A 26988-nucleotide genomic window follows, 5' to 3' on the forward strand; every position below is an offset into this window, starting at 1 on the left:
TGTATGAAACAAAGTGAAAATATGCTGGCCACTCACTCGAGTAGTAGTGACTCAACTCCTGGTTTAAAACTTGTAGAATTTAAGAAAAGTCCCATAATGGCCAGTGTAAAGATTCCAGACATTCCAACTAGCTCACCTATTTTTTAAAAGAAATAAATATAAAGTATTAATTTTACCAGGGGTGAAAATACCTTTATAGTACAGTGACTGTACAGAGAGACTACCAGACATGGTTTCAATTGGATAATACTACAAATTATTACCACCGCCCATCATCCTTCTTCCTCCTCAGATTCACACCTGATTGTGTGGTAAAGTCTATACTGGACATCCTTACACTCTTTTGGCTTTATATCATAGGCCAAACTGCGGCTTGCGAGCCACATGCAGCTCTTTGGCCCCTTGAGTGTGTCTCTTCCACAAAATACCACGGCCTGGGCGAATCTATTTTGAAGAAGTGGCGTTAGAAGAAGTTTAAGTTTAAAAAATTTGGCTCTCTATCAGTCGTTGTACTGTTGATATTTGGCTCTGTTGACCAATGAGTTTGCCGACCATTGTCACAGGCAACAAGGTGGAGCTCACAAACTCTTTATGGGCCTTAGTAAAGTTAGAGCATCAGCCACAGGCCCAATTTTTTTCAGAGGGGCTCTGATGAACGAAAGGGAAGTGAGCTGACAATTTCTTTATATACTAGCAAACTTCAAATGCTTTATTTTTTGGGAGACAGCAGGAAATAGAAATGGTTTGATTTGGTGACAGGTCTAAGGGAGTTGAGTCGAGTCAGTAGAAACTCAATATGAATCTACTTCCCCAGTTTAATTTTGTTTTGGTGCATTTATATGGGAGACTAAAAAGCCTACAGTACTGTAGCATATTTTAAAAATAGCTCTAGTAGAGTTATATCCCCCTCCAGCTTATGAAAGTAGTATATTATCACTGTAAAGAATTCAAATAATATGGCACAGTATAAATTATATTTTTTTAAAAACAGAACACCTGAATTCCCCTGCCACAGCCCCTATTATAATTCTAAAGTATTTTAAAGTGGGTATTAGTGACAGGGCTATATTTGCCTAGAAGAAGTAATTTGATAAACTAATTGAGAATAGAGAATGAGACCCAAAGGGCAGCTTCAAGAATTAAAGGATGCTTAATGAATTTTTATGCTGGAGACAAGTGGTAAAAATTAAACAAGAAACATAGAAAAGTTAGGAAATAGAGGTAGCTATTAGATTTCATTGAACTGTGAACTATATAATGTAACTTACCCCGTGAACTCTCTTGTCCTCATCTTCAGTAAAATTTACTATGAACCAGAAACTGCGGTATATTCAAGAAGAGGTAGCAGAGATCATAAGGAAGGTAACTTCAGAAATTTTTAGAAATCATAAGGAGATCTCTGGATTTTTTTTATAAGCTATAGAATTAGGAATTTCATGTAATTGGATCAATATCTTGGAGAAGAATGAAGTACCCAGTGAACATTCATGGTGACATACATTCAACATATATATACACAAATAAAGTCACATAAAAACTACAATGGGATTTTACAGTAATGTGGTTCTGTATTGGGCTTCTTTTTTAACTTAATGTTTAGCAGACACTTTCTAGTTAATAAAAAAGAATGATTTTTGTTTTAATACTGAAGAACATTGCGGATATGTCACTTTTATCATATTGCCATATTTATCAAATTGCTATATGTGTACCTTCTGTTTCTTTGGTTTACTTTGTATTCCTTTGTTACAACAGTTGTATTTTAATAACTGTAGGCTTATAAAGTGTTTAATTCCTACCTAGTAGAGAAAGATCTCCACTTATAATTATTTTTTGCCTACTCTCACTGTTAATATTTCCTGATAACCTCTTTAAATTGTTTTGTATAATTTCAAAACCAAAAAAGTGAAAATATGCTAGCCACATATTTTTGTCATTGTTTGATTCCGATACATTTTAATTAATTAAATCAGTATTATTCTTAGTTTAGAGGTAGAAAATTATAAGTTTTATATTTTCTAGTTCTGGCTAGAAATGGTACCTAAGCCATAAAAATAACACATTAGTCATTTTTGAATCCTGAAAGAAGAGGGGTCTGTGGACATAGGTGCTTTAAGGCACTCAAGTCTTGAACTGTCATTGTAACTTATTATGCAATGGTAAAATTTGGAAAATATTTATGATGGCTACTTTAAAGACACTAAAAATATAAACATTAAGCCAGGATAGAGTGAAGGTCTTTTTCCATTAGATTTATATTCACTCTATCTTGTTTTCATACATTTTTTCCTAGAATTTCACTTTCTAAAATGTTTAGTGAGAGACATTTTGACACAATGTTTATTATTTCCTGGGGGTATAACCTTTAATTTTGAGGTTATGCTTGCTTACTAAATGGTGTTACAGGAAATTATATTTGCTGGGATATATTTTTGCAAGAAATTAGGCATGCACGATTTAAGTAGTATATGGTAAAGATGGATCATATTCTCATAATTAATTCATTAACTTTATCCTGTAACAGCAATAGATTGTAATTGGCTTTAATTCACTGAGTAATTAGGAAAACTCAAAATCCTACATTCTGCCTTTCTTTCCTCAGACATGAAAATAATAAATCCTGTTACATTAGCACTTCTAAAGAGAAGTTTTTTTCTGTCTCAATTAATTCAAATTTTATACTCTCAGTAAACTTTTATAGTTTTCTGTTTAGGTCCAAATTTCTTGTAAGTTTATTCCTTGATATTCTATAATTTTTTTGCCAACGTAAAGAGAATCAAATTTTCATTATATTTTCTAACTAGTTGCTGCTGACTTATAAGGACGGTACTGATTTTTTATATTAACTTTATACTAACTATTAAAAAGCATTGTTGGCTTATTTTCTTGAAATTTTCATATAATCTAAAATGTTGCAACTACTGTAACCATTTATCTTTCAAATATGTATAAATTTTATTCTTTTCTTTTATTTTACTAGCTAGATCTTCCAGAACAACTTTTAATCTTGGATATGAGAATAGGCAACATTGTCTTATTCTTAAATGCAATGGAAGCACATAGTATAAGTTGTTGACTAGGTATTGTCACATATGCAAACTTCAAATCATTTGTAGGGCCATCTGAAGAACTGGGTTGAACATGATTCTGAGACTGTGTCAGCAAATAGTGATATAGCTAATTACCAATACCTGCCATACTTCCATGAGAAGAAAGTGGTGATAAATGGATTAATAATGAATTTTATAATATGTAGCCTTACTTGATCTATTTGATCTTTGAGTTACCCAGAAAAGTATATTTAATGTCATGCAGTTAGAATGATTATTTTTAAGATCTTCCTTTTGTAGTTAGTATTTAATTGCATTGTGGATTTAGAATTTTATTGAAAAGTTCTGTAGTCTAGTTTATTTCTGTAAATGGTCTACAGGTATACGTAAAGGATATGCATTATGTTTTAGAAAGAAAAACTCTACATATCTTATGAACCCCACACTTAAGTTTTTATTTAAAACTTTTTATAGCATACTATTTTTTTTCAATCGGCTATGAAATTATCTTGGAAAGTCATGTTAGAATATTCATTGTAATTATGAGTTTTGTCAAATTCTCCTGCTTAATAATGGTATTGCCTTTATATATTTTGGCATATTGTTTTCTGTTGTATAGATACTAACATTTTTATCTCTTTTGATAGATTATTTTAACAAAAAGATTCACTCTAGATCAGTTAAATTGTTTTAAACTAACTTTTGCTTGGTATGTCTATTGTGAATTTTTGATATCTTTATTTTTAATTTTTCTATGTGATTTAATTTTAGGGATAGGCTCCTCACTTACATATAAAAAAGATGAGGTACAGATTTGAAAAGTTGAGGCTTATATGGTTGATATCATCACCAAAAACAGTAGACATCCACAATTGAACCAGTTTTGCACAGAGAATTCCAAACAAGAAACTTGCTAGATAATATGACAATATTGGACTCACGATGCTACGTACTGCAAGAAAGGGGAGAAAATTAAAAATAGTTAATAGAACTCACTTAATTTTGAGTGATACTCTGACTGAATTAGCTTTTCCTTTTGTCATTATCTTTAAAAATAGCTCATTCATATCATGTAGGGTAGATGTAGGATGTTTTCATATTTCTATTCTCAAATTCTGAAAGCCACACAAGTTTATAAAAGTCAGTCAGTTTAGTGTAAGAACTTATTTCAGTCTCCATTCATTAAGAAATATACTGTTATGCAGTGCCAAGCAGTACAACAAATTTTGGAGATGTGATGATGCACAAGAGGTAGAAAGTCTCTAAATTCATGTCATTTATATTCTAGATCCAACATAAGCCACTGAGGAAATGCAGAATGTATCTCCTCCATTGTCCTCGCCTGCCAACTTACTGGTTGGTTCCTTACTGTTGGACATTTAATGTTTTCCAGTTTTCCCCCTCATACATAATGCTGCAGTGTATATTTCTATACATAATTGATTTTTACTTTTCTGATTACTTCCTGGGGCCCCAGAAGTGCAGTTATGCACTAAGGATAGTTACATCTTTAATATCGCTCTGTTTTGCCAAATGACTTTGTAAAGTCATTATGATACCCTCCCCTGACAATCAGGAAGCCTAAGACGTTGACATACTCCTTTGCTGGAATCAGATATGCCAGTGGGTAAGAAAGTCTTGCCCACTTAAAAAAATTTTCTTTAATCTTTATTGTTGGATTATTACAGATGTCCCTCTTTTTTCCCCCCATGCCTCCCTGCATCCAGTTCCCGCCCTGCCACAGGCCTTTGCCACCCTATTGTCTGTGTCCATAGGTAATGCATATATGCATATAAGATCTTTGTTTAATCTCTTCCCATCCTCCCAACCCCCTTCTCTCTGAGAATTGTTGGTCTGTTCCATTTCCATGCCCCTGATTCTATTTTATATCCAGTTTATTCTGTTCATTAGATTTCTTATTCATTTATTTTGATTTTTAGATTCAATTGTTGATAGGTATGTATTTGTTGCCATTTTGTTGTTCATTTGTTTATCTTTTTCTTTTTCTTCTTCTTCCTCCTTTTAAAGAATACCCTTCAACATTTCATATAATACTGGTTTGGTGGTGATGAACTCCTTTAGCTTTTTCTTGTCTGTGAAGCTCTTTATCTGACCTCCAATTCTAAATGTAGAGTAATCTTGGTTGTAGGTCCTTGCTATTCATCACTTTGAATATTTCTTGCCACTCCTTTCTGGCCTGCATAGTTTCTGTTGAGAAATCAGCTAACAGTTGTATGGGCATTCCCTTGTAGGTAACTAGCTGCTTTTCTCTTGCTGCTTTTAAAATTCTCTCTTTGTCTTTAGCCTCAGCAGTCTACATTTGGCAAGTAGAAAGATCTGTAGGGATAGCATGAATGTGGAAGGAGTTTCATGAATGGCCCTCTAAGTCTCTAAGTCAAATTAGTCCCAGGCATGGATTTAGCCAATTTGATAATTTTGGGATTCCAGCACCTCCTATATTTGAAACAAGAGAGGCCTACTCTGGTTTAACAAGGATGCAGGGAACTGGAGTTAGAAGACCCAGTATAAAAATTGCTTTCTCCTTTAAGAAAGGAAAATAGCTTTTAATCAGTAAAATGTTACTGAACTGATTTATTAGGCCAGGAAAAGCCTCAAAACAAATCTATTATGTCTTACAATGTTCTTAAACTTTTAACACTCAAGTTGGAAAAGGTAAGAATTCTGCGTGTAATAACTTTTCTTAATTTTTTCCTCTTATGAAACATGTGCTAACTTCAAAGATAAAGCAACTGTTCAAATGAGTTATAAAAATAATTACTGTGAAAATTATTCACAGTTGTGTCAATAGATAATAATGAAATATCAGTAAAGCTTATTAAGTTTCTTAAAGGAATTTTTTCTTTCCAAACTATTAAAAATTCAGAGAAAGTCCGAAAGGCTAAGAAAATAACAGAGCTTTTATTATTTATAATTGTTACTATTATATTTTAGTAGGGTGATTGTTTACAATTTTTACTTCTCTGAAACCTAAACAAATGCAAAATTGTGTTCCATTGTTTATTATAAAAATTACAAGGCAAGTTCTATGAAAGGCAGGACTATTATGTTCATGGCTGAATCACCAGGGCCTTAAATAAGAACTATAACTGAGTACATATCAATAAATAATTGTTTGATTAATGAATGAATGAATTTCCACATCAGTACCTTCCTTTTATTTTTACTTTTTTTTCTTTCTAGTGAATATAATATCAAGAAAGTTCTCTTGATTAGTCTGTAGATGTCACCTCTGACAGTTCCCTGAAATTTTGTGGTCAATATTTAATATCTTAAACGAGGCCCTGTATGTAAAACTGTACTTCTTTGAATTTTCTTCCAAGGGTGGTCCTTGAGTTTTTAAGATGCTTCTGAATATAGAATTTTTTTATTTTTTTTTTGTGAATCACTTGAGCCATTTTCAGGGAGGTCTTATCTGCAGGAAGTTTTATGGTGAAAGTCCCTGATTACTATATTGAGTCACCTTTCTTTTTACTTGAATTTTGAAAGAGCTTGTATGTGTGTGGTATTTAGCTTTCTCACACACCGTAGATAACATACATTAAGCATTTTAGAGGATGTACCTTCTTGTGCTAAATTGGGGTTCTAGGTTCACCATAGATGTTCCAAGCTGCCATGGCCTGGGTAAACTAATTTGATAAAGAGAAAAACTAAAGGTGAGTGCTTCTTTTGACCAAGTAGAATAATTGTCCATCATGTGGACCCGATCCCTTGAAGAAGACATGAGAGGATGATGGTCCCATAAATGGGTCTTCTTGGGGAAAAAATAGTCTTCAATTCTGAGTTTTAGGCATTGATTATTAATATGTAAGGCATGATGAGTCAAAATAGAAATAAACAGGGTCTCTGGCTGCCCAGAAATAAAGTACTCTCCAGGGACAGGGAAAACAGTGGTGGCTAAAACTTTTTCTGAGTGTTTGGAAAGATAATTTGGGTTATGCTTAATTTCTGGGGACAGGGGGAGCAGAAAAAATCCCATTTCAACATAATTGATTATTTGGCATCATACAGACCCCTTGATGTACTAGAATTAGGTCTGGAAGCACCTCCTAAACACTTTTTTCCCCCAAGGGGATAGGGAGGTGGAATGAGATAATGCTGCAGAAGGCCTTGGAACACGGAAGACATCCAGTGAGTGGAATAACTACACATCAGCAATTTTCTCCAGAAGACTGTAATCATTGTTCTTCCAAAATCAGTGCAAATGACAACACAGTAAAAAAGATGAATAACTTCTTAGCAGTATTATGAAAATATTGGACTTTATAGACAATCTCAAAGAACCCCTTCCCCCATACTCAGACACCACTCTTTAAGAACCACTGTTCTAGGAGGAAGGTATTGGGTTTTGATCAGAGAGAAGCACATAAGATACTTTTGGATGCACTGGTAACACTATATTTTTTATCCTGAGTGATAATTACACATATTTCACTTATTTTATATACACACACATAATATTATAAAGGAAAAAAATACTTATGGTTCAGGACTCCCTGAATGTGTTAAATGAGCTCATGGGCACCTTGCAATTTCTCTGCTTACAAGCACTGCTTTCAGGCATTGTAGATGACCATATAACTCACACTTCTGCTGGCAGCTTTCTATGTTGCTTGCAGGGACATCTTCCCAATGATGGGGAAGATAAAAATACATTGGGGGAGGGTAGCAATCTAAATCTGAATCTGTGGAGTAACCTGCCTTCTAATACATACTCTTGCTAGCCTATAATTAACTCCATTTGTGAAAGAATGTAGGAGGCTGGCAGCCTGACTTTGTACCTAGTTAATCAGTATCCCTAATGCACATTCTTGTTAGCCTATAACCAAGTCATTGCCCCTTCCTTAAATATCTGGTCTTGCAAGACCTATTTACCTAAATACTCCCATTTTACAGAGGCCATAAACCATGAACCGCACACAACCCCCAGAGGGGGTTATCAGCACTGGCTCCAGGCCAGGACTTAAGGTGTGTCTCACATCCCCCCATCTCAAAGCATGGGGCTTTTTGCAAAGCCCACGAACGGTCCAGAAGTCTGATCCATATTTGGGGGACAAGGAAGCCAAAGGGTATAAAGGGAAAGCTTCCTACATATTGGGGGACTCAGGATTTGGAGAACTGACCCCCTGAGTTACTGTACTAGTACATGTGAAACATTTGCAAATAAATGGGTTTATCCTGCATCTCCAAGTACTCCTGTGTATTTTTCGATGGCCTGGTAAATTCTTTAACACCAAGAGAAAGGGAAGGGAAGCTGCCTCTTCCCATCACTGGTGAATGCATTCACTACCTGGCTTATCTTCTGAGTTCATCTTCAACACATCAACACCTCTCATTCTTACTGTCAAGTATAATGGTTCAGCCTAGGCCTGTGGAGGAGTGCTGCTTTTATAAGCATCCTCATGAAAGTCCCAACTCACCTCACAATAAAATTACAACTACTATTAAATAAGGGACACGTTTTGTAAATACATGCAGTGCTTTTTAAAAGGTAAGACACTATACTGATACTCATTATTATGCTTGTACAAGTATAATTTGTGATAAGATATTACAAAATCTATGTCAGTTTTCAGACAATAAAAGATTTTTTTTCTGGAGAGCATTATGCTGAGTGAAATAAGCCAATCAGATGAAGACAAGTGTCACACGATCTCACTTATATGTGGAATCTAATGGACAACATAAACTGACAGAGACATGGAAGCGTGCAACAGACTGACAATTCTCGGAGGAAAGGGGCGAGGGCCAGGAAGAGATTAACCAAAGGATTTACATGCATAATCCGTGGACACAGAAAACAGTGCAGTGAAGGCCTGGGGAGGGGGCGTAGAGAGAAGGGATGAGGGGATCAACAAGGGAACAAAAGGGGACATCTGTAATACTTTCAACAATAAAGATAAATTAAAAAATAAGTCCTTACCTAAGGAATGGTTCATACTTTTCAGGTCAGTGTTAAAATCCATGATACTAGTAAACATATTATAAGACATTATAGAGGTTATCAGACTTTCTCCATTAATTAAATTGATGAGGCCCCTAGAAAGACCTATGGAAGGAAAAAATATTGTAGGTGAAGAAAATAAAATTTTAGCAAGTAGAAAAATATTCTTAGCTATGGATATACATCGCTACTTTTACTACATACTTAAACTTTAGTCATGTTTGAAAACTTTCTTTAAGAAAATGTAATTATATATCAACTGTAAGTTAAGTCTAGACCATCATAATTAAGTACCAAATTAACTGTGCTTGATTATGGTTGATGTAAATGAGATAATCAACTAGGGCTCTCAATCCTTCTTTCAAAGCAGATGAAAATATGAAATTCATTATTTTTTTAACTCAGTGATTTGGCCTATATAAATACTTACATCACATATTTATGGCAACATAAAAAACAATGACAAGATAAAGTAAATTCATAAACCAAGACTTTATAACACTGTACCTAGTGAAGGGTTAAGGCAAGTGCCCAGATACTCTCACTTTAACACAAATTGTCTGATTTTCCTATACATTCCTTTTAGTGGTTTTAGAAATCAAACTCCATGAATGGAGAGCACCTTGATATTATCTATTTTGATCCTAATCTTCCTTCATTTATTATTATATTCTAAGTTTAGAGAGCCATTAATTATCATTTTTCTGTGCTATTAAATGTGTCTATTATGACAAAACTATAACTTGGAGCAACTTTGATGATTTTCCAAATCCCCACAGGAAGGAAACATTGCATGGTAAAAGCCCTGTAGACCAACCACTCTATAGCTGTGATCACAACCTAATACAGTAAGCATGCTGTTGGAAGAGAAGAAAAGCAAGGCAGTCTGTTCTTGTGGAAGCTCAATTGCCTTGATGGCTCACTTCTTCACCTATCCCTGCATTGATGCCCTTTGCTCTGAGACTTTGCAGTTTCTCTTTCACTGAAGAGATCCAGTCTGTTTGGTCATGTAATGATACAAGCAGAGGCTTGAGAAATATTTCTGCTTCCTCTCTCTTAGACTCCTGTTACCATGATGGCAGCATTTCCTGGCTACACTACTGGAGGGATGTGAGAAATACTTGGAGGAAACATCGATCCTCCTAGTTGAGGACATCTTAGATCACTCAGTGTCTAGACGACCCTCCAGCTGACAGCAGATTTATTAGTGAGCCTAACTAAGATCAGCAGAACCCAGCGCATATCATCAGAACTGCCAGACTCACGAGAAATAATACATAATTATTGTTTTAAGCCACTATGTTTTGGAGTTGTTTGTTACTCAAAAAAAAAAAAAAACATAATAGTTTTGTATGATTATTTTATTTTAGAAAATAGAACCATAGTTTTGAGCCTTTGTGGCTCCCGTAGGGCTATACCGCTTCTGCTGCAACATGGATGGACCTTGAGAACATTATGTGAAGTGAAATAAGTCAGACAGAAAAAGCTAAGAACTATATGATTTCACTCATATCCTCCTGTATAATAAAAGCCTAATATGCTTGCTAAGTATCTGGTCATCCGGTCGGCCATTCAACTAATCAAAGCGTAATATACTAATGAAACGATAAGGCCACACAACTGCTCGCTCTTACGTGCACTGACCACCAGGAGCAGACGCTCCGACCGGTAGGTTAGCTTGCTGCTGTGGTCTGGCTGATCAGGACTGAGCTAGATGGGCCAGACATGCCCTAGAGCCCTTCCATGGTCCCCTCCTGTCTGGCCAACCTCCTATGTCCCTCCCTGGCCCTGATCGTGCACCAGTGGGATCCCTCGGCCTGGCCTGCATCCTCTTGCAATCCAAGACCCCTCAGGGAATGTTAGAGAACTGGTTTCTACCCAATCCCACTCAACGCAAGAGCTACCCTCTAGTGGTCAGTATGCTCCCACAGGGGGAGTGCTGCTCAGTCACAAGCCAGGCCTAAGCCAGCAGTCAGATATCTCCTGAGGGCTCCTGGACTGTGAGAGGGTGCAGGCCGGGCTAAGAGACACCCCCCCCCCCCCGCCACACACACACACACACACACACACACACACACACACACACACACAAGTACACGAATGTCATGCACCAGGCCTCTAGTGTGGAATATAAAACTGTAACTTATGAACACAAACAGCAGTGTGGTAGTTGCCAGAGGGAGGAGGGTCGGGGGAGGAAGGAGTCTTAATATGAGGAGATAGGAGATTTGACTTTGGGTGGTGGGCACATGGCCCTATATACAGATTTTGTAAATTAGTTATCCACACATGAAACCTATATGTCCATGATGACTAATGTCACCCCAATAAAATGTAATTAAATAAAAGAAAATAGAACTATAACAAAATGTGAATATTTGGAAATAAATAATAGACTTGGGGGCATAAGAGGAGTCAACAGACCAGATAAAGCTCCAGACAGTGTGAATGTACTCATGTGCTCTACTCATAAGCCTGGGCAGATTTTCTTCTTTCTCTTTTTAAGAATAAAATGTAAAAATGTAAAAATCTTGCTTTGAAAACTCAGGCAAAAATATTTTAAAGAGAAAAATTATTTATTTTTTAAGAGATATAATGTGAAGAGAAAAACAAATCAACCAAAGGACTTGTATGCATGCATATAAGCCTAAACAGTGGTCATGGACAACAGGGGGTTGGGGGCATGCGTGGGGAGGGGTTTGGGATGGGAATGGGGGGATGAGGACAAATATGTGATACCTTAATCAATAAAGAAATTAATTAAAAAATGGCCAAAATTTACAAAAATAACCCTGCAAATTAACCCAAAAATATTTTAAATTCAACAATGGCAGGCCAGGAAACCAGTGTAATACTAACTAGATTATCCTATATAATAAAGAGGTAATATGCAAATTAACCCTAATGCCCCCAGGCCGGCAGGGGGGTTAGTGAGGGATGACCTAACGACTGAACAAGCAGGCTGCGTGGGGCAACCAGGCCGGGGTGGGGTGGGGTGGGGGGATGAGAGGTGACAAGGCCGACAGGGGGGGCAGTTGGGGGCAACCAGGCCATCGGGGGGGGGCAATTGCGGGAAATTAGGCTGGCAGGGGGGAAGTGAGGGGTGACTAGGCCAGCAGGGGACTCAGTTGTGGGTGACCAGGCCAGCAAGGGGGGCAATTAGGGGTGACCAGGCTGGCAGAGGGGGACAGTTTGGGGTGACCTGGCCAGCAGCAGGAGGCAGTTAGGGGCAACCAGGCAGGAAGGCAGGTGAGCAGTTAGGAGCCAGCAGTCCAGGATTGTGAGAGGGATGTCCGACTGCCGGTTAAGGCCTGATCCCTGGGATAGAGCCTAAACCGGAAGTTGGACATCCCCCAAGGGGTCCCAGATTGGAGAGGGTGCAGGCTGAGCTGAGGGGACCTCCGCCCCCATGCATGAATTTTGTGCACCAGGGCTCTAGTCATATTATAAAGTTAAGGGAAATGTGTAACGCTCTCAGGTAGAAAAGCACTCCCCCAAATCTTTTGAGTAGAAAGAGGCTGTCACTCAATGAGTCCCATAGAGGCAAGGATAGTTTATAATGCTGGCACTTCCTTCTAAAGTTTACCTCACACTCTTAATCTCCTTGTTTTGAAGACTTGGCTTCCCTTTATTCATATAGATACACTTGATGTGTCTCCCCTACTCTATTTCTACCTGCCTCAGATAGCTCTTTCCTCTTTAACTGGCCATAAAATAAAAGTGTGTGTGTGTGTGTGTGTGTGCACACACATGCGCACAGCATATGTGTGTCTGCATGCACACATGTATGCGTGCGCCAGATACAAATTCTTTTTTTAAAACAAATGCTCTAGTTCTCATTATTAAAAAGTGACTGGGAAAAACAAATTAGGTTTTTGTTTTTCTTGAATAAGGCTCTCACATTTTCAATGGGTTACATTGATTTGGTATTTTACTTTTAAATATATATGTGTTCTCCAAAATAGTACACACTGAAATACTGTATGATTAGTGATTTTATTGTTTTGTACTTTTCAGGCTTTTGGTTCAAATGGTGACATTGACTCAAAAGGCTTTTTTTTTTTTTGTAAATGGCATTATCTTAATGACAGTGTTTTCAAAGGAAAAGAGGTGTTTGCCGAAACCGGTTTGGCTCAGTGGATAGAGCGTCGGCCTGTGGACTGAAAGGTCCCGGGTTTGATTCCGGTCAAGGGCATGTACCTTGGTTGCGGGCACATCCTCAGTGGGAGGTGTGCAGGAGGCAGCTGATCGATGTTTCTCTCTCATCGATGTTTCTAGCTCTCTATCCCTCTCCCTTCCTCTCTGTGAAATACCAATAAAATATATTAAAAAAAAAAAAGAGGTGTTGGGTAATACAAATGTCACCAAAATATAGTATATGCAATGTTGTAAAGCCCCAGAACTGTTCTGTTGGTATAAGATAGAAGCATGTATAAAGTCAAGGATTCCAAATAATCCCCTGATCTATTCCATAATTGAATATAAGACTTTAAACATATATAATAAGTAAGCCATCACTTGCATTTTATTATATTTTAAGCATCATCACCCAAATATCTATGCTCAGTCCCAATGCCCCAGTGACACACTTCACATCATGAAAAGCAGTGAACAACAGATCTTAAAAATAGACAACTTAAATATAGAATATGATATTTTAAATACAGGAAAGGAGAAAAATATACCTACCAAGGTCTCTTATAGCAGCTGCAGTCAGCATGGGGTCTGAACTCATAAGGATAGCTGAAAATAATAACCATGGGGTGGTTCTCAAATGTAATTTATTCACAGATGTCAGATACCAAAGAATTAAGATATAATTGATACAAAATCCAGGAATTGTAATTAAAATTATCTGCAAATAAATTTTACAGATAGAAAAATTAGATTGACTTTTAAAAAGCAGACTGGCAGGTTTATTAAAGATGTACAATCACACACAAGCCATCAACAGAAAATTTAAGTTATCTTATTTAATAACTATGTGCTTGCAACTCTGGAAATAAAAGGCATATATTGCAATGAGATTTTTAGGACCCAAGACATACTATATTATAATTAAAAAAAGAAACTTTTAATGTGTGAAGTATATACATACATACCCTAAATACATGCATACTCATACATGCATACACATTTGACTATGCATAAAACTGAGACATAGTCTATAACATAAAAAAATGAACACAAGTTTAAAAAAGGTGTCAAAAAAGGAAAAGAGAAAATATGATAACAGAAAAAATGTAGGAAAATAGCAGAGGACTATAGAAAACATGAAAATAAAAATTCTGTTATTTTAGGACTGAAAAATCTACCTACCTTCTGCCTTCCCACCATCACCTTCTACTTTTTCATATTCTACCTGTGATGTCTACTTATCAACTTTATTCCCAAATGGACTTGGGAAAATGTGATTGTCCTGAAATTATGTATAAGAATTCAGAACTGCACACCCATGTTCACTGAAATATTATTTACAATACCCAATACAAAGAAGCAACTTTAAATGTCCATCAATGGATAAATGTGAATGGGTAAAGAAAATGTGATATATATGTATAATTATTTAGCCTTAACAAAAAGAAGAAAATCTTGCCATTTGTGACAATATGGATAGACCTTTAGGACGTTATGCTACGTAAAATAAGTCAGACAAAGAAACACAAATACCATATGAACTCATTTATATGTGGACTCCAAAAGAAAAAACAACAGCTCATGGATACAGAGAACAGATGGATGGTTGTCAGAGGCTGAGGGGGTCAGTGAAATGGATGAAGTGCTCAAAAGGTACAAATTTCCAATTATAAAATAAATAATTCATGGGAATGCAATATACAGTATGGTGGCTATAGTTAATACTGCCACATTGCATATCTGTATGTTAATTAGACTTATTTTGATGGTCCCTCAAAATATATACAAATATCAAATCATTATGTTACATACCTAAAACTAATATAATGTTACATACATGTCAATTATCTCATTTAAAAATAATAAGATAAAAGAGCAGTTATAATCTACACTAAAAGAGAAATATGCAAAATGACCGTACCTTCGTGACACCCACCAGCAAATCAGGATTGAGTATACAAATTAACCCAACAAAGATGGCAGGTTAATTTGCATATGCAGGCTCTGAGTGTCAGGGGGCAGGGTGGGATGCTTGCGTCATCGTCATTGCAGGCATTCCGCACCGCCCCAGCAGCTCCAGGCCTCTGGGCAGCATGGGAAGGCAGAAAGGCGGCTCTGGCCGGAGCGAAGGCGATGCCGGCAGCCAGGGGAAGGAAGGCCCATTCTTGCAGAAATCTTCATGCATCGGACCTCTAGTGACTTCATAATAATGATGTGAAATGCTCTTACTGCCTTCTGATTACTTAGCTCTCTCTGATTACTTGTAAGAGACACTCATACATTAGGGAGTGAGCACTGAACTCTAGCACAGGAGGCCTGGTGCAGGTGCCAGTGCTGAGTGATTTGGGTTAAGTGGCAGAACCATGATAGAGTACTTATGTGGCACTACTCAGAGGGGTCTTCTCTGGATAAAGCTTGATGGATAGTGAGAAAAAATAAAGGCCCCATAGAACAGTTACTTCTAGGGTGGGTAAGTTCTTATTTCTAAGGTTTTAGTGGCCAGGATTGTTATATTACTAACTCCTGTTTGGAGGAGTACATTAAAATAGGCTCTGAGACAAGCGGATTGAGGCCAAAATCCTTGTCCTTCCACCACATAGCTGTTGTTGATACCTCAATAAATCACATGGCATGTTGTTTACTAAAGTGGCAGCAGCAATTCTGCTTCCTGGAGCCACACCATTGCGTGGTTATCTCCTACTCTGACTTTGAGTCAGTTGTGTGGTTCATTTTGGCTAAAGGGACTTAAGAGCGCATATGATGCAAGGAGAAACTTGAAAAGCACTAGCAAATTCCAGCTTTCTCTCTCCTATTGATGGATGTCTGAGACTCTGCACCCACTGTGAAGAATCTATAATAATAAAAGCAAATATGCTAATTAGACCTGCCAGCCAAATGACCTTCCGGACATCCTTCTGGATGAAGCTGTGGAGGTGGGGGCTGAGGCAGAGGCAATTAGGGGTGATCAGGCAGGCAGGCAGAATAGTTAGGGGTGATCAAGTAGGCAGGCAAGTTGTCAGGGGTGATCAGACAGGCAGGTGAGTGGTTAAGAGAAATCAGTCAGGCAGGCAGACAGTGGGGTTAGGGGTGATCAGGCAGGCAGGCGAGTGGTTAGGGGCATTAAGGCAAGCAGGCAGGTGAGCAGTTACGGGTGATCAGGCAGGCAGGTGAGTGGTTAGGAGTGATCAGGCAGGCAGAGGGGTTAGAGGTGATCAGGCAGGCATGCAGAGTGGTTAGGGGTGATCAAGAAGGCAGGTGAGTGGTTAAGGGTGATCAGGCAGGCAGACAGAGGCAGTTAGGGGCCATCAGGCAGGCAGACAGAGGTGGTTAGGGGCCATAAGGCAGGCAGGCAGAGTGGTTAGGGGTGATCAGGCAGGCAGGCAGGCAATCGGTTAGGAGCCAGCAGTCCTGGATTGTGAGAGGGATGTACGACTGCCAGTTTAGGCCCAATTGAACATCCCTCAAGGGGTCCTGGAGTGGGAAAGGGTGCAGGCTGGGCTGAGGGGACTGCCCCCCTGTGCACGAATTTAGTGCTCCGGGCCTCTTGTCCTGAAATAACCTCCTAGATGATGAGATATATGTGTGGCAGTGACACCTATTGCCTAAAGTCAACACTATTAGTACCAACCAACAGACACATGAGTGGGGTCCTTCAGCCATCTAGCTCATCCTCCTGCCTCAGCTGACCTCCAGAGTTGAACAGACTCAGGAGACAGATAGGCAGGAATCACCACCAAACTACTTTTATATCTCTACTAGAGGCTGGTGCATGGATTTGTGCACTGGTAGGGGGCGTGGCCTATAGGGATTGGCCCATTGTGGGAGCGCCTCTAGTCTGGTCAGCCAAGTGGTTGTGGACCCACCTTCTGAGTGGCTGCTCCTGCTGTGGGAGCGCCACTCATCCTAGTCAGCCAAGCAGTGCTCCCACTGTGGGAACACACTGACCACTAGGGGGCAGCTCCTGCATTGAGGATCTGCCCCCCGGTGGTCAGTGCACTTCATAGTGACTGGTTGACCAGTCGTTCTGGTCATTCCACTGTTCGGTTGCTGGGCTTTTATATATATAGATTCTTTTTTATTTCATTTTTTTGGGTCATTTGTATGACCTCCATTTTTTTAGACTCTTTCAAGTATACATTGTTTTAATAGTTTTGCTTCTAATAAAGTTTAGGTAGTGGCCTTATATTTATAAAATTGTTTTTGTTAATTTGAAATAAATGCACCCCTGCTTAAGATCTGGAGTATTTTGCCTCAAGGTCTTTTCTTGCTGAGGTCAAAATCTCACATAACTAGAAAAAAAATCGCAACAGTTTGTAAATTAGAGTTATAGTTGTTTCTGTAAATATTCTTCTCTGTCTTTTTCTTCTCCATGTGGGTGTAGGAAGTTTTAGAAAGAGAATATTTAAAACATCACTTTTATTAATAAATTTCTTTTACTAGACCTAATACATTTCACAATAGCTCTCTTATAGCATGTCAGAGATAAAATCATAACTGGTGTTAGTTCTACCACTCAGATTTTCAGGATTACTTTTTCTTCCATAATTTTTCCCTTAGTCTTCAGTTAACTAGACATTTGTCAAGATATAGCATATTCACTAAAATATAAAGTTTATTTTACTTCTTTCACACCTTGTGCTTTCCCCCTTTCTTCTTTGTTTCTTAATTTTGAGTAAAATTTTTAAAAATTTAAACATAGATAAAATGTGGTGGCTCATTAGTGAATGATATTATTGGAAAAGAATACTTTTTACCTGCCAAAATAACTTCTGGAACATGTAAACATCCATGTCAAATGCAACATTAAAGATAATTACTGGTGTAAATAAATAAAAAAATAATTGTGAATCCATCCATTGTATGGCATCAGCATATCTTAGGACCTAATAATATAAAAATATGTCATTTTCTCATTTATCCATCCTTCTATTAGCATAGACTACATGTTAGATACTCTTATCTCCAACAAAAGAGGAAAACATACATCAAATGTAATAAGTGCTACTGTCTTAACTCTGTCAGATTTTTATAATTTTCCATCAGATTATTACCAATTATAGTGGAAAGTTAATGCACATATCTATGTCCATTTTATCTTTTTAACTAGGAAGTACTTTACATGGCCTCTAGAAATATCTAGGAGATTTTCAGGCAGAAAATCTAGAGGAATAAAGATATTTCAGACAGATGGATTATCATGCATAAAACCCACAAAGGAGTAAGTAATCATATCAAATTCTAGAAACTACAAATAACTAGCTGTGGTTTATATAGAAGTTGTGTGTGGAAGGATAGCAGTATGTGGGAAGTTAATGCAGCTCATGAAATAACTAATTTGTGTTGTTTATCACAAAATATTTAGTTGATATTTATGAATTTTATTCTGGGCATCCATTCAACATCCATTCTGTAAGGAAATACTGAGCACCTACTGAGTTGGGTGAGATCTATGCATGTGGGAGCTGATTCTCATGGTTTCTTGTGCTTCTCAGGTCTTATGAGAGGATGCATCGGTTGCTTTTCTTCCAGACTATCTTTTCCAGAATATTGAAGTGAATGAAAAGTTTGGAAGATAGACCAAGGTTTCTCTCCAGAGCAAGGGCCAGATTTACTATATTGTTCAGTACTAAAGATAATAACTCTTTAGGACAGGAGAGCTAACTGCGCATCATAAACTATTCAAGTTCTCTAAACTCAGTTTTCTTCTGTAATTCAACCCATTGTGTGTGCAGGTTTCGTCTGGCCCTCTGAGTTCTCTCTCTGGGAGCTGGGACTCATGGAACAGGCACAGGAAAACACTGACATTCTGGCTTCTGCGATTGCCCTGAGTGATAGAGTTCCTTTTAGCTGGTCCAAGAGTCGTATGGTTTTTACCAGGATCATGAAACTGTGGCAGTCTAACTTATTAGCTTGCAAGAAGAGAAAAGAATTATTGTCAAATAGTAAAGTTTATAGAATAACTTAAAATTGAGTTTGAGCCCTAACCGGTTTGGCTCAGTGGATAGAGCGTCAGCCTGCGGACTCAAGGGTCCCAGGTTCGATTCCAGTCAAGGGCATGTACCTTGGTTGCGGGCACATCCCCAGTAGGGGGTGTGCAGGAGGCAGCTGGTCGATGTTTCTCTCTCATCGATGTTTCTAACTCTCTATCCTTCTCCCTTCCTCTCTGTAAAAAAATCAATAAAATATATTAAAAAAATTGAGTTTGATCAGTAGTGGGGGTGGAGAATGGACCCCAGAGAGCCCCATGCAGCCCTGCTGGCTTAGTTACCATCACACCAGGAGAAGAGCAGCAGCTGCCCAGCTATGCAGCCGGCCCAGGTCACCATCACAGCAACCAAGAGCAGAGGAGTGGAGACCCAGCAGCTGCCAACCACCTGCACGGCTGACGCCAAGCACGACACCACAGGGCAGTGGGGCAGGGAGCCCTGACCTGGACAGCCTCACATTAGTGGTGCCTGCAGGTGGGGACAAGAAGGTCTTTGCAGGGAAGATTTGGAAACAATAAAATGGTTCATTGTAAAAAATGGATATGGTTTCATCAACAGGAATGACATCAAGGAAGATGTATTTGTACATCAGACTGCCATAAAGAAGAATAACCCCTGGAAGTACCTTTGCAGTAGAGGAGATGGAGAGACTGTGGAGTTTGATATTGTTGAAGGAGAAAAGGGTACGAGGCGGCAAATGCTACAGGCCCTGGTGGAGGAGTTCCAGTGCAAGGCCGTAAATATGCAGCAGACTGGAACCATTACAGGTGCTATCCACGTGGCAGGGGTCCTCCACACCATTACCAGCAGACTTACCAGAAAAGTGAGAGTGGGGAAAAGAATGAGGGATGAGCCAAGCCAGTGAGGTTCAGTGGTTGAGTGTCAACCTATGAACCAGGAGGTCACGGTTCAATTCCTGGTCAGGCATATGCCTGGGTTTCTGGCTCCATCCCAGTGTGGGACATGCAGAAGGCAGCTGATCAATGATTCTTTTTCATCATTGATGTTTCTCTCTCTCTCTCTCTCTCTCTCTCTCTCTCTCTCTCTCTCTCTCCTTTCTTCTATGAAATCAATAAAAATATATTTTTTAAAAAAGAATGAGGGATGAGAGAGTGAGCCTGAAGGCCAGGCCCAACAGTGCCCACCCTCCCACTGGCCAGGGTTCCCACCTTAATCCATGAGTAGACCCTATGGGTGTCGACTACAGTATTCCAACCCTCCTGTACAGGGAGAAGTGATGAAGGGTGCTGACAACCAAGGTGTAGGAGAACAAGAGAGACCAGTGAGACAGAATATGTATTGGGGCTATAGACCATGATTCCACAGGGACCCTCCTCACCAAGGACAGCCTAGAGAGGACAGCAATAAAGATAAGGAAAATCAAGGAGATGAGTCCCAAGGTCAGCAGCCACCTGAAAGCCTCAATGTCGGTACTGACACAACTTCAATTACTGATGCAGAGGCCCAGAAAACCCTAACCCACAAGATGGCAAAGAGACAAAAGCAGCTGATCCACCACCTGAGAATTCGTCCCCTCTGGAGGCTGAGCAGGGCCAGGCTGAATAAGTGTAGGCTTATCACCTCTTCCAGACTATCTTTTCCAGAATATTTGAGTGAAATATTATAAGGTCTAGTCATCCAACAAGAAGGAATGAATATGAAATTCCAGCAGTAAGAAATGAACAAAAGATTGGAGCTGAAGACCTTAAGTGCTTGCCATTGAACAGATAACTAGAACTATTTATGCAGCATCGGGTTTTTATTATTTTTTCCTAAAGATGTCTCTTTTTGGTGATGACAACATGTGATTTTTGTTGTTGTTGCTGTTTTTAAGCCTGCCTTTTCTCTTTAAAGGTTTTTAAATTGTTTCATATCCGGTCAGGTTGAGTTTTAAGAACCTCATTTTTAATTTGTAATAAAGGTTTACAACTTGATTTTTTTCAAAAAAGTCAACAAACTTCCATAAAGGTCATAAATAATTGCACTTAAAATTGCTTTTGTATCAAAATTATATGGTTATAAAACCTATTCAAGACAAAGTAGTGATCTGCTTTTGTTTTTCCATGAATATATGTTTTCCATCATTTTTTTACATCTCTGGTTAAATTTGTTTGGGAAAGTCAATCATTTTCACACACATTCTCATTCATATTCTGACTGACTGAAGTAGGTGTTGGCAAAATATTGTCCCTAAGTCAAAATTTCTCAATGCCTGTTTTGTAAATAAAGTCTTATGGGAACACAGTCATGCCAATTCACTTACACATTGTCTATGGAAGTATAGCTGCCTTTGAACTACAATGACAGATTTAAGTAATTGTGACAGAGATTATATGGCCTGCATAATCTAAAATATTTACTATAGAGGAAATGAAATTGTCATTATTCACAGGTGACATGTTATTGTACATAGAAAAACCTAAAGACTCCATCAAAAAACTACTAGACTTAATAAATGAACTCAGCAATGTAGCAGGATACACAGTCAACACGCAGAAGTCTATGGATTTTTTTATACACCAATAATGAACTAACAGAAAGAGGAACTAAAAACACAATCCTATTTACCATTGCAACAAAAAATTAAGATACCTAGGAATAAATTTAACCAAGGAGGTAAAGGACCGGTACTCAGAAAACTATAGGATGCTGAAAAAAGAGATAGAGGAAGACATAAACAAATGGAAGAATATACCGTATTCATGGATTGGTAGAATTAAAATGTCCATACTACCCAAAGCAATCTATAAATTCAATACAATCTCCATTAAAATACCAATGGCATACTTCAAAGACCTAGAACAAACTCTCCAAAAATTCATCTGGAATAAAAAAAGATCCTGAATAGCTGCAGCAATCTTGAGAAAGAAGAACAAAGTTGGAGGGATCACATTACCAGATATCAAGCTATATTATCAAGTCATGATTCTCAAAACTGCCTGGTACTGGCACAAGAACAGACATATAGACCAATAGAATAGAACAGAGAACCCAGAAATCGACCCAAGCCATTGTGCTCAATTAATATTTGATAAAGGAGGCAAGAACATACAATGGAGTTAAGACAGTCTCTTCAATAATGGTGTTGGGAAAATTGGACAGATAGATGCAAAAAAAATGAAACTAGACCACCAACTTACACCATACACAAAAATAAACTCAAAATGGACAAAGGACTTAGACGTAAGATGGGAAACCATAATAATCTTAGAAGAAGTCACAGGCAGCAAAATAGCAGACATTTGTCGTAGCAATATCTTTACCAACACAGCTCCCAGGGCAATGGAAACTAAGAAAATAAACAAATGGGACTACATCAAAATAAAAAGCTTCTGCACAGCAAAAGAAACCATCAACAAAACAACAAGAAAGACCACTACATGGGAGAACATACACTGAGTGGCCAGATTACTATGATCTCTGAACGCATAATAATCTGGCCACTCAGTGTATATCCTATACAACAAAAGGCTAATATGCAAATTGTCCCCTCGACCAGGAGTTCGACCAGCAGGCAGGCTGGCCAACCACCCATGTCCCCTCCCCATGGCCAGGCCAGCCGGACCCCACCCATGCACAAATTCATGCACCAGGCCTCTAATCCTCTAATATATATATATATATATATATATATATATATATATATATATATATACATATATATATATATATATATATAATTAGAGGCCCGGTGCATGAAACTCGTGCATGGGGGAGGGGGGGTGTCCCTCAACCAAGCCTGCAACCTCTCCAATCTGGGACCCCTCAAGGGATGTCCGACTGCCCGTTTAGGCCCGATCCCACTGGGATTGGACTTAAACGGTCAGTCAGACATCCCTCTCACAATCCAGGACTGATGGCTCCCAACTGCTCGCCTGCCTGCCTTCCTGATTTCCCCTAACTGCTTCTGCCTGCCAGCCTGATCACCCCCTAACCACTCCCCTGCCAGCCTAATTGATGCCTAACTGCTCCCCTGCCAGCCTGTTTTCCCCTAACTGCTCTCCCCTGTAGGCCTGGTCCCCCCCAACTGCTCTCCCCTGCAGGCTGGGGTCCCTCCTAACTGCCCTCCCCTGCAGGTCTGGTCACCCCTAACTGCACTCCCTTGCAGGCCTGGTCCCTCCCAACTGCCCTCCCCTGCTGGCCATCTTGTAGTGGCCATCTTGTGTCCACATGGCGGCAGCCATCTTGTGTGTTGGAGTCATGGTCAATCTGCATATTACTCTTTTATTAGATAGGATAGAGGCCTGGTGCATGGGTGGGGTCCAGCTGGTTTGCCCTGAAGGGTGTCCCGGATCAGGGTGGGGGTTCCCTTGGGGTGTGGGGTGGCCTGGGTGAGGGGCCTGTGGTGGTTTGCAGGCCGGCCACGCCCCCTGGTGACCCAAGCGGAGGCCCTGGTATCTGGGGTTTATTTATCTTCTACAACGGAAACTTTGTAGCCTGGAGCGGAGCCAAGCCTTCTGCTTGCTCCCTGGTGGCAGTCATTTCTCTTGGGATTTATGTATCTTCTATAATTGAAACTTTGTAGCCTTAAGCGGAGGCCTGGGCTGGCCAGGGTGTGCGGAAAGCTTGGCTTCCTCCATCGCCAGGGGCAACCCTAGCCTCCTGCTCTTTCCAGCTCCGTGGCTGCCGCCATTTCTGTTTGGATTTATGTATCTTCTATCATTGAAACTTTGTAGCCTTGAGTGGAGGCCTAGGCCGGCAAGGGCCGGCGGAAAGCTTGACTTCCTCCATTGCCAGGGAAACCCAAGCCTCCCTCCTGCTTTCTGTGGCCGTAGCCATCTTGGTTGGGTTTATTTGCATATTTGCTCCTTATTGGCTGGTGGGAGTGGCTGGTGGGTGTAGCAGAGTGATGGTTAATTTGCATATTACTCTTTTATTAGATAGGATTCCAAGCCAGGCACACTTAGAGACTAGCCTCTATTCTAATGGAAATCCAACTGAAACATTCCTAATTGAGGCAATACATTGTTGTTGTTGTTTTGTCAGAATTCTCTTGCTATGAGAGTTCTGTATCAGCAGCTCTAAGTCACTCGGGGCTTCTATCTAGTTAACCAATTCTCATCTAAGCTTTGCTTTTTCACACCCGGTTCCTTTTCCTACACATCTGATGTTATCCACATCCTAAGCACCTATCAAATGGCAGAACAGTGAAGAGACAAGTATTTTAACAATCCTCTTGAGCCATCTTTGTATTTATATGAATCTTAGCTATAGTAAAAAATACTCATATTTACTATACACACCTGGTCAGATGCAAAACTGAATATTTCAAAACTGCATCCAATTAAAAATAGTATCACAGGGAGAGGAATTATAAAATCTTTCAAGTGTAGGTTCAAAATTGCTGCAAAAAAGTAGTTATTAAAAAGCAGTAAAATATTACATTTTAAGAACTTTAATTTAATATGAATTCTTAACACTGAGGACAATGAAATACTGATCCACTACTTACTTCCTATATTTCTGTATTTGAAACCCTCCTTCACACTTAAGCACACAGAATCAGTGTAATTACTAGTCCACTAGATTCCTGCTTGACCTGTTCTATGAAGTATATAATTTCTTTAGAATCATTGGTTCTTGGGTTACTACTAAAATATCTCTAGCAGTTTGTTCACACGCTACAAATTGAGTAGCTTCTTTGGCAATCCTGCAATAAGAGGTTAATAAAAACTAAACTTGAGTGAAATCTGACTGATTCATAAATAATAATGAGGAACTAACTGTAATAATTATCTCAGTGAGAAAAAAACTAGCTACTTATTACTAGTTAGCTACTACATAATAGAAAGCATGAATACTTAACTTTGTTAATCATTATTATAAAGTGTAATAAGCAATATTACAGTATTTTCTTCAGTTTAATGTTTTCTGCTTCTTTTTAATACAATTCTTACATCAAAGCATGTAGAAAGGTGCATACTTTTGGTTTCTACAGTGTTCTTTTATTGTCATAAGAGATCGAAATAATTTATCATTTGCACAAAACCAATGGGACACCATACCCAGTGGTTAAAAAGTAACTGAACAATTCAGACCTATCACTTTGAAATTTTTGTCCAAGTAAAGAAAACTTTAAAATATGAATGAAACTATAGTTTATGATAACACAGATTAAAAAATCCCCCAACCCTTGATTTTCTACTTATCTGTTTCAATTCTCCCCATCACTTAAATCTACTCAGAACCTAGTATCTAAGAAAGTGTGAATATTTTTAACACGATAGAGGTGAAGAATAAGGATTAGATTTTACATGTTTCTTCTCAGGGGCAGATTATTGTTGGATTCATTTAATTGAAAATCTGGGAACAAAGGTATGAATTTAGGACCAAAATTCTAATTTCCTACTACTGCTACTTTTTAAAAATGCTATATGGTAGCATTTACAAATCCATCTATAGAATAAACTAAAATAAAGATAATTGCACTTACCTCCAATTGTGCAGATCAAAGCCAATATTAGAATGATTTCAGGGAGGTCCTGAGGATAACCACTGATCTTATTCTTGATAAATTCTGCCCAACTGCCACTAAATCCTTTGTTCTGGAAAGCGTAATTGTCAGTACTGGAATTCATGTCCATCTTGTTGGTTCTCACAGACCATCTGAATCCAACTCTAATGACGCTCTGCAAAACTCACACAGGATCAAAGGAAAATAAGATTTGCCTTCTTGGTGGCTTTCTAATGCTTTTCTTTAATGATAATAATTTAAAAACAACACTTATTTCTCCTTAATTATTTCTAGTGATATGTTAGGGTCTGCCAAAATTAGGGATGCCTCCCATTTCCATCATGCTTTCCATTTCAATGAGATAAAAAAGGTACAAATCCAAGTGATAGAGATTAGCCAGTGTCACTCCATGTTCACTCAGCGTTACTCACCTGGCATCTATCCAACTGTCTGAAAAGCTTTTTCACCTAACTTGCAGCTGGGACCACAAGTTGGTGCATTTCACTTAGCTCTGGGGATGGACAACTGAGGGGTTTGTCCTCAGCTTCCCTAAGCCTCTGGAAGTATGTTCATGGCAGCTATTCCAAAGTGGGTTGCAGGATGGGAGAAGGATCTCCTTTGTTGTTCTGTCCAGACAGAAATTAATAGAGTATGATGATACTCAATCATAGCCTTATTTTTCCCATTTGGAGCACTAATGGGTCAAGTTTCCTCTAACTTATATATCCATACAGCAACCAAGAACATAAGAAAAATATTGAAACCAAAAGGATTTAAAACAGGGGGGTTGTTACGTGTTCTGTCTCATTGTTACTTCTTAGATGAGGAACAACAAGGGTTATTTTGTGTCTTGGTTTGAAGGAATAGATAGTAGCTGCAGTCTGCAATCCCACCTGCTTCCGTGGTAAGGAAAGTTTTACATCAGGGCTCTCAAACTTCCTGAAGGATATTCTTCCAATTCTTTCTCTCCTAACAGTGGCTTAACATTTTCTACTGTCCACTATTAGCATCTGATCGGGCTGCCTTGCAAAGTAATCAATTAGTTTTACTAAACTTCTCATAATCCAGCAATGTCTTTTTTCAGTTTCAAATATATATATATATATATATATATATATATATATATATATATATATTGCTAGTACATGCTCTTTTCTGATCAAAATCAATATTTTAAAGAGAAAATTAAATGAATATGTGCTTATTATAAAAACTTTTGACATAATTATATAAACAAACATTTCAAAAACAGAAAACCATCCAGTTATGTCATCTAGTGAGTCTTATATGTTTTTTATTGTTTTTTTATTTTTTTATTAAGGTATTATATGTGTACATATCTTACCATTGCCCCCCCACACCCCACTCCCATACATGCCCTCACCCCCCAATGTTTTG

At 38.5% G+C, this 26988-nt stretch overlaps 1 protein-coding gene across 1 annotated transcript in view; it reads right to left on the reverse strand.

Moving 5' to 3' along the window:
* The window catches only part of SLC9C1 (solute carrier family 9 member C1), a gene marked incomplete at its 3' end in the record, with an annotated part of 107909 nt that extends 82291 nt beyond the window's left edge, over nt 1-25618 (reverse strand). Inside the window, exons 1-7 of the mRNA XM_080654684.1 lie at nt 25570-25618; nt 24380-24480; nt 17904-18032; nt 13702-13867; nt 8992-9117; nt 3841-4002; nt 37-136 (exon numbers count right to left, since the gene is read on the reverse strand). Of these exons, the coding sequence (XP_080510810.1) occupies nt 37-136; nt 3841-4002; nt 8992-9117; nt 13702-13867; nt 17904-18002 (653 nt within the window). The 5' untranslated portion in view covers nt 18003-18032; nt 24380-24480; nt 25570-25618. The remainder of the gene's footprint in view (nt 1-36; nt 137-3840; nt 4003-8991; nt 9118-13701; nt 13868-17903; nt 18033-24379; nt 24481-25569) is intronic.
* Between the last annotated feature and the right edge of the window lie 1370 nt (nt 25619-26988).

Source organism: Plecotus auritus (assembly GCF_963455305.1).
Source record: "Plecotus auritus genome assembly, chromosome: 2".
Classification (NCBI taxonomy): Eukaryota; Metazoa; Chordata; class Mammalia; order Chiroptera; family Vespertilionidae; genus Plecotus; species Plecotus auritus.